The 7,571-nt window shown below is 53.4% G+C and overlaps 2 protein-coding genes across 2 annotated transcripts; one reads left to right on the plus strand and one right to left on the minus strand.

Moving 5' to 3' along the window:
- Positions 1-1,086: 1,086 nt before the first annotated feature.
- On the plus strand, positions 1,087-2,309 carry BDZ83DRAFT_586076 (RTA1 like protein; the record flags this gene model as incomplete). The annotated part of the gene is made up of 2 exons (XM_060505912.1): positions 1,087-1,635; positions 1,707-2,309. The coding sequence occupies 2 exons, from the start codon at positions 1,087-1,089 to the stop codon at positions 2,307-2,309; spliced, it is 1,152 nt and encodes a 383-aa protein (XP_060361145.1).
- A 783-nt stretch (positions 2,310-3,092) lies between these two features.
- Positions 3,093-7,199, minus strand: BDZ83DRAFT_21214 (uncharacterized protein). The gene is made up of 5 exons (XM_060501716.1): positions 6,400-7,199; positions 4,609-6,339; positions 3,953-4,554; positions 3,638-3,899; positions 3,093-3,547 (listed from the first exon to the last, which is right to left on the minus strand). Exons 1-5 carry the CDS (start codon positions 7,064-7,066, stop codon positions 3,339-3,341), a joined length of 3,471 nt encoding a protein of 1,156 aa, XP_060361146.1. The 5' UTR covers positions 7,067-7,199; the 3' UTR covers positions 3,093-3,338.
- Positions 7,200-7,571: the final 372 nt, after the last annotated feature.

Consider the following 7,571-nt stretch of genomic DNA (forward strand, 5'->3'; position numbering starts at 1 on the left):
AAGACATGCATTTCAATAATTGAATAAAGTGTCAAGGCTCTCCTGCTCATCGTTTGATGCAACCTCTGCACGTGCTCATCGATCGGGAGCTCCCCCTCACCTAGCAAAAGTATATCTGGATTGCGGGCCGATAGGATCAGTTACCTTGTGGATTGTGGAGAGCTGTGTAGAAGATTGAATTAAGCTCGAGACTAGGAGAGTTTGGACGAACACCCTTGTAACCTCACCGCCCCTGGTTACTCGGAAGGGATTTGAAAATTAAGCATGATTGCCTTCGATTTACCCATGTTGTTGATCACGGAAGTAACTATGGCGGCAAGGACAGCATATGCTACAGCACTTCTACGATGACACAGTCCTACGTCAAGCAATGAGTCTCATTCTGGATGAGAGACTATCTAGACATCCTCCACTTGAAGAGCGAGTGGGTATATCCCCGTCAACTGTTTTCAGCCCGAATCAATACGGATTCAATTATTCGGGACGCCACGAACTGTCATAGATGACGGAGCTACCTAAAGCACTAGGATGAGCGAATTATCCAATATGCAGTCGTTTTGCTTGCTAGGCCTTCTTTTCCTGCCCACCGATTTAATTCTTTCCCCTGCATGGCGAGCCGCGCCATGTGTAAGTGTCTAGACCCCAAACGTTGCCAAAGTCGAACGAGATGACACCGAAAGGGTTCCTCGTGTGTCGGGAGATGGGCCGGGTAGAAGTGATGAGGACATGGAACGGGCAGCGTTTGCCCCGTATCAAGTGTATCGTTGCCCTTGACCTAATTACGAAGTCAATTGCTCCCAAGACGAGCTCGATCATGATTTCTGTCCTCCCACGAAGAATATTGCTCCTGTCTACCCTGAGGGGTTGGAAGTATATCATACCTCCCGACTCTTGATCTCTTCTTTCTCGATATGTTTTCTCTCTCTGAGAGTTTTGCCATCATTCCCCTTGTCTTATCCTGCCATTGAAAGGACATTGAAGCCCCTCTGGCCCATCACCCCCTTCCCCATCCTCATCCATCTCCCCCTCGTCACACATCGCGAGCATCGCGGCCAACACCCAGCAAAGATGGACTACGACAAAATGATGAAAATCGTCCAAGAAGCCCACTCAGACCCCTCAAGCATCGATCCAGACCGCATCCTAAACTACATCTTCGCCTCCACAGGCTACAGCATAGAAAACCCCCCTCCCCCACCCGTCATCAACCAGCTCAAAATCGACTTTGCCCGCTGGCTGCCCGCCTTTTGCTTCCTCAAGCCTGACCTCGAGTACTGCAAAGAGGGTGTAATCTCCTTCTACTCGTACCGCGTCTCCCTCGCCGCAAATGTCACTTTTCTCGTCCTGTTTTTCCTGTCTTTCGGGGGATTCGCGTACACCATGTACCGCACGCGCCGGGCGAACCTGTTTAGCGTCGCCATGATGCTGGGGATCGTGTCTGAAATGATAGGGTACTCGGGACGCATCTTTAGCTGGAAGAACCAGTGGAACGAGAATCCATTCTTGGTGCAGGTCTGCTGTTTGACTGTTGGTCCCGCGTTTCTCGCTGCGGGCATCTATCTCTGTCTGCGGCAGATTGTCACGGCGTTTGGGCCCAAGAACTCGAGGATCCCGCCGAAATGGTACACCAGGATCGTAAGTAACCCTCAGGTTCTCAAACAAGATTCCCACAAGAAGAAGACCCCTAAAGCTAACAACCCACCCAGTTCATCCCCTGCGACCTAATCTCCCTCGCCCTCCAAGCCGTAGGCGGCGCCCTCGCCTCCGTCGCCTCCAAACGCGACCTCCCCACCGCAAAAGGCGACGCCGTCATGATCGCAGGCCTCGCCTTCCAAGTCTTTACCATGTTCGCCTTCATGCTCGTCGCCGCGGACTTCGCCCTGCGCACCTACCGCGCCTCCCGCCACGCCCACCTCCCCAACCTCTCCTGCGCCCTTGACAACCACCCGGACATGGTCCGCCTCCGCCGCTCCTCGCGTTTCAAGGGATTCCTGGGCGCGCTGGTGGTGTCCACCGTTTGTATCTTTATCCGGTGCGTCTTCCGCGTCATCGAGCTCAGCGGCGGCTGGACGGGACCCCTTATGGCACGCCAGGATCTTTTTATCGCGTTCGAGGGCGTCATGATTGTCGTCTCTGTCGTGGTGTTGAATTTCTTTCATCCTGCGCTGTGTGGCTCGCACTTGTTTGAGCCGCCCGCTGATCGTACGGCTGGTGTGCCAAAGAGGCGTAAGAGGATCATTTCGGGGCCGAGGTTGGTCAACTTTGATTCGTATGAGAAGAGTCATGGGAGCTCCATCGAGACTGCTTAATGGGTTGAGCCTAAGGTATGCTTCACGGCTGAGTTCTTCAATAATGTCCTCGTATCTTTTCTTTCCAAAAAGCATGTAATACTGTTTCAGACGCTTCCCCCATGCTTCAAGCGTTAGTAGTATAGACCGACTGCTTACCCCTTTTATCGCTTCTACTTTCTTTTGCTGGAAAAGCTCAGTATTATGGATGGTTGGTTTCCTTTTTCTCATCTTACTATTCTTATTTTCTCTTTTCTTCTCTCCTCTTCTTTTCTTCCTTTTCTTTCTCTCGCTTCTTCTGTTCAACCTGTTTTGGTAGTAAATACCATATAGCTGGGAGTAGGTGGCTTTTTGGGCGGGCACGAAAGTTTAATCAAGGGTTCAATCAGAAGTGGTATGCAGAGTTTGGGGTCCGTCAGTACGTACTTAGTTAAAACGCGACTGTATCTCCGTTCAGAAATAAATCTAGTTGTACTTCACGTACCGATGCAATGTTCCTTTCGATTGGGTTCTCAACGGTTCTCAACAATGACATATCAGCGCGTCACCATCACATGAAGTAGCCATCTGAGCAAGAGATGAAGACAATCGAGTTTGATTTCAATACGTACGACCCAATTCGGGCCACCTAAACAGCTCTTTCGAGGTGATGGCAAGCAACTCAAAGGCTTTGCTATCCCTCAGTGATCTCAACTCAAAACATGGGAGTGATTTCAACCACTCTTTTCCAACACTATTTTTTCTTGCCTACTTGCCGTTTTCCATTGTACCTGTGCCTCATTCCTGATTGCCTCAGGTCGAATCACTTCTGAAAGTAACGCAAGGAGGGGGTATCTCGCAAACGCCGCCCAAGACTCTTATCAGCCGGCCAAAAGGGCCTCTGCTAAGAGGTATGCGATGGGTATGTATGTAAAGACGAAGGGAAAGAAACAAAATTCTGTGATGCCAAAGGGAAAGGGAAGGGGATGAGCCAATACTCAAACAGTCCAATCGATGTGGACATTGGGTGATACAAACGAAGCTTAATCAAGCTCGTATCTCTTCCGCCACTCAGATCGAAACATTGCCAAGAGGCAGGATCTTTGACGGGTCGCCATTGAAGCGGTTGTGGTAGTCGACTATGCCTTTTGCAATGCTGGGGAAGTCCTTGATGTTCTGGGATCTCATCTCTTGCAACAATTTGCGCAATCCATCGTTGAACTGCGTCTTCTCGGGTCCTTCCAGGGTCGTGCCACCCAACTGGAGGAGAATCTGGTCGTCTAAAGCGCGGGGGAGCGACCGTCAGCGCTCGACATGCCTCGAGGACACGCAACGTGGTCATTAGTCCTTGCGGGGCGAAGGCGACCTACCCGGCAGCTTCATGGACTCGAAATGCTGGTAAATGCAGTCAGCACCCCGAGGGCAGTCCCGGCTGGCTAGCTGGTCTGGACAGATGGGCAGGTTCGGATCAATCCTGTTGCTGTAGGTGAGGGACCGAAGCCCGCCAGGGACGGTTTCAGCAAACTTGGGATGGTATCGGTAAGCACGGAAATACTGGAGCGGACTCTCGTAAGGGGTGAAGCGTTCTCCAGACGATGATGCCTCGTCAGTGCTCTGTGTAGCAAGCGGGGCCTAGGAAATAAGTCAGTAACCGGAGCGCTTCCTCGGCGCAAAACAAAATGTACTTCTCTCACGGCGTTGACACCCTGCTCAGGGGTCGACTCGTTGACTCCCAGCGAGATCTGCTCGGGAATCTGTGAGGCTCTGGCACTCGTTTGCTGTGAGTCAGTATCACTGTTGACAAGCGAAACAGCGCTATCTGCTGCAACTGGGCTGAGGGACGGAGACTTCGCGACAGCTGCCGGAACAACATTTTCAGCGAGCTCGTATACGTCTTCATGCTCTTGCTTGGAGGAGCTGGAGTCATCGGACTCGGCCATGGCAACATCGGAGGCATCATCACTAGTGATTGGCTGCGACTCATCATCATCACCCACAGTCTCAGGGTTGCTGTGAGTCTCATGAAGCGCAGGCATGGGGGTCTCTGTGGAAGGTGGGGCTTGCAAAGGGCTCGCTGCGGCTTTACCAGTGACCGCATTTTCGGCATCATCGGCCGCGTGGGAAATGTTCTTGTCGTGACTCATTGCAGGAGACTTGCTGGAACGCACGCTTGCAGCATCTGATTGTCCAGCCACTTTGCTGGGACTCTGCTCAGCGTCTGCGGCAGCAGACAAAGGAGTCTGCATCTCGGTCTGGGCCGTGGATGTTGCAGTAACAACGGGATCGACTTTGTTCAGTTAATATTGAGTCTCTATCAAACGTTTTCAGCATGAGGACTTACCAGAATTGCTTTTCAACTGATTCTGAGGCTCAGACGACTCATCCGAGTCCTGTTCGAGCTGTTCCATCTCCTGCGTCAACTTCTGCTTCTCAGTCTCCTCTTCTTGAATTTCTTGCTCTAGACGAGACATTTGAATCTGCAGAAGGCGGAGCTTGCTCTTCTTCGTCTGGAGTCTGTTCTCGAGAAGTGGAAGATTGGTGCTAGCAGTCCGAAGCTTCTGAGAACGACTAGATTCACCCTGAATGCGGTTGTCCGATGGTTTGGGCAAGCGCAGTGAACTGCTGGGCTCAGCGATCGCGGGCGACTGCTGGCCGTTGGGCGGGTCAGATGCATGGGATTCACCCATTGACTGGACTCTGCGCATGCTTGGCTTGCCGCCATCCGAATCAAGAGCAGTGTCCGGTGTCTGGACAGCCGACTTCTGGGCAAGTGACTTATCACCCATGGCAGCCTTGAGCTTGGCGCGAGCCTCAGCCAACGCAATCTTGCGCTTCATGGCCTCAATCTGTTTATCCATGACGTCTATATGAGCTTGCTTTGGCTGACCTACAGCACCGGACTGAGGAGTAGTGATGTTGCTTGGAGCAGGGCTCGAGAGCTGGCGTTGAGGAAGACCGTTGGACAAGGGCGGAAAGTCGCGGAAAGACGCCGGTCTAAGAGAGGGCGTGTCTTGCTGAGTGCTTGACGGCTCGTCTGTGGGAGATCCAATCTCCATCTCAACATCCTCGTCATCAGACCCTTCACTAACATCAATGACAAACCGAGTGTCTTGCTGAGTATGACCGAATGGGCGTTTATTGGCATAGGCATTGGCCACGAAGTCGGACGCGACAGGTCTTTTGCGCTGGTTGATGAAAGGTGCAGGCTGTGGAGCAGATGTGAAAAGACCAGGAATGGCCGAAGCTGGAGCAGTCTGACGATCAGCTGATTGTTGCATGGCATTGGGTCGAGCGAGTTGGTTTGCAGCAGGCGCCACGACCGGCACGTTGGCAATTGCTGATTGAGGTCTGCGAGGAGGTTCAACTGGGGAAGCCTCCTTTGACTGGGAGGATTGCAAAGAGCCTTTGCGCTCCGCTGCCTTCTGAGCACGGGCTTCACGGGATTTCTGCAGAGCATCCTTCTTTTGTTGCTGGACGAGTTCCTTATCGTTCGGCACACCAGCTTGTGCACCAGTGGTGGTGGATGAAGATGCCGCTGCCTTTGCACCCTTTGCAGCCAACAGGCGAGCAATCCGATCCTTTCTCTCTTCTCCAGCCGACTTCACTGCTGAAGGCGATGACTGTTGCTGCGCCGGGGGCTTCGGGGGCAGGGCTGCACCTGCCGTTCTGGCCTGTTGAGAGGCAGACTGACTAGAGGCATAAGAGAGCCCGGGCAGGGACGTAGCAGTGGAAACGCCTGGAATAGAGAATTGACTGGGTGCGTTGGTATCCAGCTTCAAGTCAGTCAAGAGGTTGTCGACGATGGTTTTGTCGATGCCCTCATCGACGAAGTCCTGACGGCGAATACCCAGGGGCCAGAGGTTGCCAATAGCGGACCGAGCCCTCTGCCGAGCTTCCTCGACTGCATTCTTGCCTTGCTGCTGACCGACTATCGTCGCGAGAGGCTGATTGAATTGTCCGCTAGAGACATGCGTCTGTGAGGAGGAAGCGCCGTGTTGATTATTGGATGCCGTGCGCGGGTGAACTTCGTGAGGAGACAGATGGGGGGAGTATGATCCGGAATGCTCTCGATCTGCCAAGTTTTAGCTCTGTATCGACAAGAAATCTTCATCTTAAGAATAGGAATACGCACCATCACCACCGGCCACTGCAGGGCGTTTCATCCCGCCATCTCTCGGGCCACCGTAGGAGCTTGCATTGGGATATTCGGCACTGCTCTTGCCATTGCGCGCGTTCACAATTGCGGCATTCGGCAGGCTCTGGCGTTGCTGGCGTGAGCTCGCCTCTGGAAGGGTCTCCTGAGGCTCGTACACGTCGTCGAGTTCGCCGTCAGAAAGCTCGCCTTCCTCAGCATCGTTGGACATTTGCTTCGCGAATCGCTTCGGCGCGGTGGGAGGGAGAGCGCCGGAGGCGACGGGGGCCTTGGGCTTCGGGGCCTGGTCGGCGTGATAGTACTGCGATGCTGGAATGAGGTTGGGACCCTCTCTCGGGGGCTGCCAGTGATGCTGGAGAGCTGGCTGCTGCTCCAGCGACTGCTGGGGTTGCTGCCAACCAAAGCTCTGAGGAAGCTGGGGAAGCTGAGGGAGATGACCGTAGCCACCAAGGCCAGGAATCATGTTTTGATTCTGCTCGTATGAGGGCTGTGAATGCATGACACCATCATAGGTGTTTTCGGTGTGCTGAGGATATTGAGCGAAGGGCGGCGCAATCGGGTAGGAGTAGGGCTGCTGCTGCGGCTGCTGTTGAGCAGGCGGCTGGCCTGGGTACGGCGGGTACCCGAAAGGGTAGTAATTGTTCATGGCGAGTACCTGCGACTGTGATTGCTGACCTCCTACCTTGTGAACTGTGACAAAGATGTACTCGAACGTTCAAAGAAAGAGTTCGGCCCAAAATCAAAATGGCAGGGAAAGGTGGCGAGCACGTATGAGGTCGCGATGGTGCTTCTGATTGCCAGTCCTTCAACAAACGTGGAGGAAGGTTGTCTCTAGCTTGGTGCGCTAGAATGTGAAAGGTGCAAGCTGGAAAAATCTGGGTCAGTCGAGTCGGTGGGCAAGGGCGAAAGGAGCATGGCAATTCGCATTCGCGGTGGAGAGAGGGAGACTAGGGTGGTGTTGGTGGGAGGTCAGGGTTTGGCAAGTGTGATGTTGGAATTGACTTGCTCTGCCTCGCGCCAACAGGAGGGAGAATTTCACGGCGCGAAAAAAAAGCTCTCGTCGGAAAAATAATCGTCATGCACTTACTCCGTACAGCGGTCAGCACCTCAGTGGGCAGTGGGCGGTGGGCGCGTAGTAGCGGCTATCCGAA

Source organism: Colletotrichum acutatum (genome assembly GCF_030867785.1).
Source record: "Colletotrichum acutatum strain CBS 112980 chromosome Unknown BDZ83scaffold_103, whole genome shotgun sequence".
Taxonomy (NCBI): Eukaryota; Fungi; Ascomycota; class Sordariomycetes; order Glomerellales; family Glomerellaceae; genus Colletotrichum; species Colletotrichum acutatum.

Excerpts from the sequence above, each read along its gene's own strand:
- BDZ83DRAFT_21214 (XM_060501716.1), bottom strand. The coding sequence starts at position 7,066 with ATGAACAATTACTACCCTTTCGGGTACCCGCCGTACCCAGGCCAGCCG. Across the intron at positions 3,900-3,952 it reads GTGTCAACGCCGTGAGAGAA|GCCCCGCTTGCTACACAGAG; the intron begins GTACATTTTGTT and ends CTTATTTCCTAG. Across the intron at positions 3,548-3,637 it reads CGAGTCCATGAAGCTGCCGG|ACGACCAGATTCTCCTCCAG; the intron begins GTAGGTCGCCTT and ends CCCGCGCTTTAG.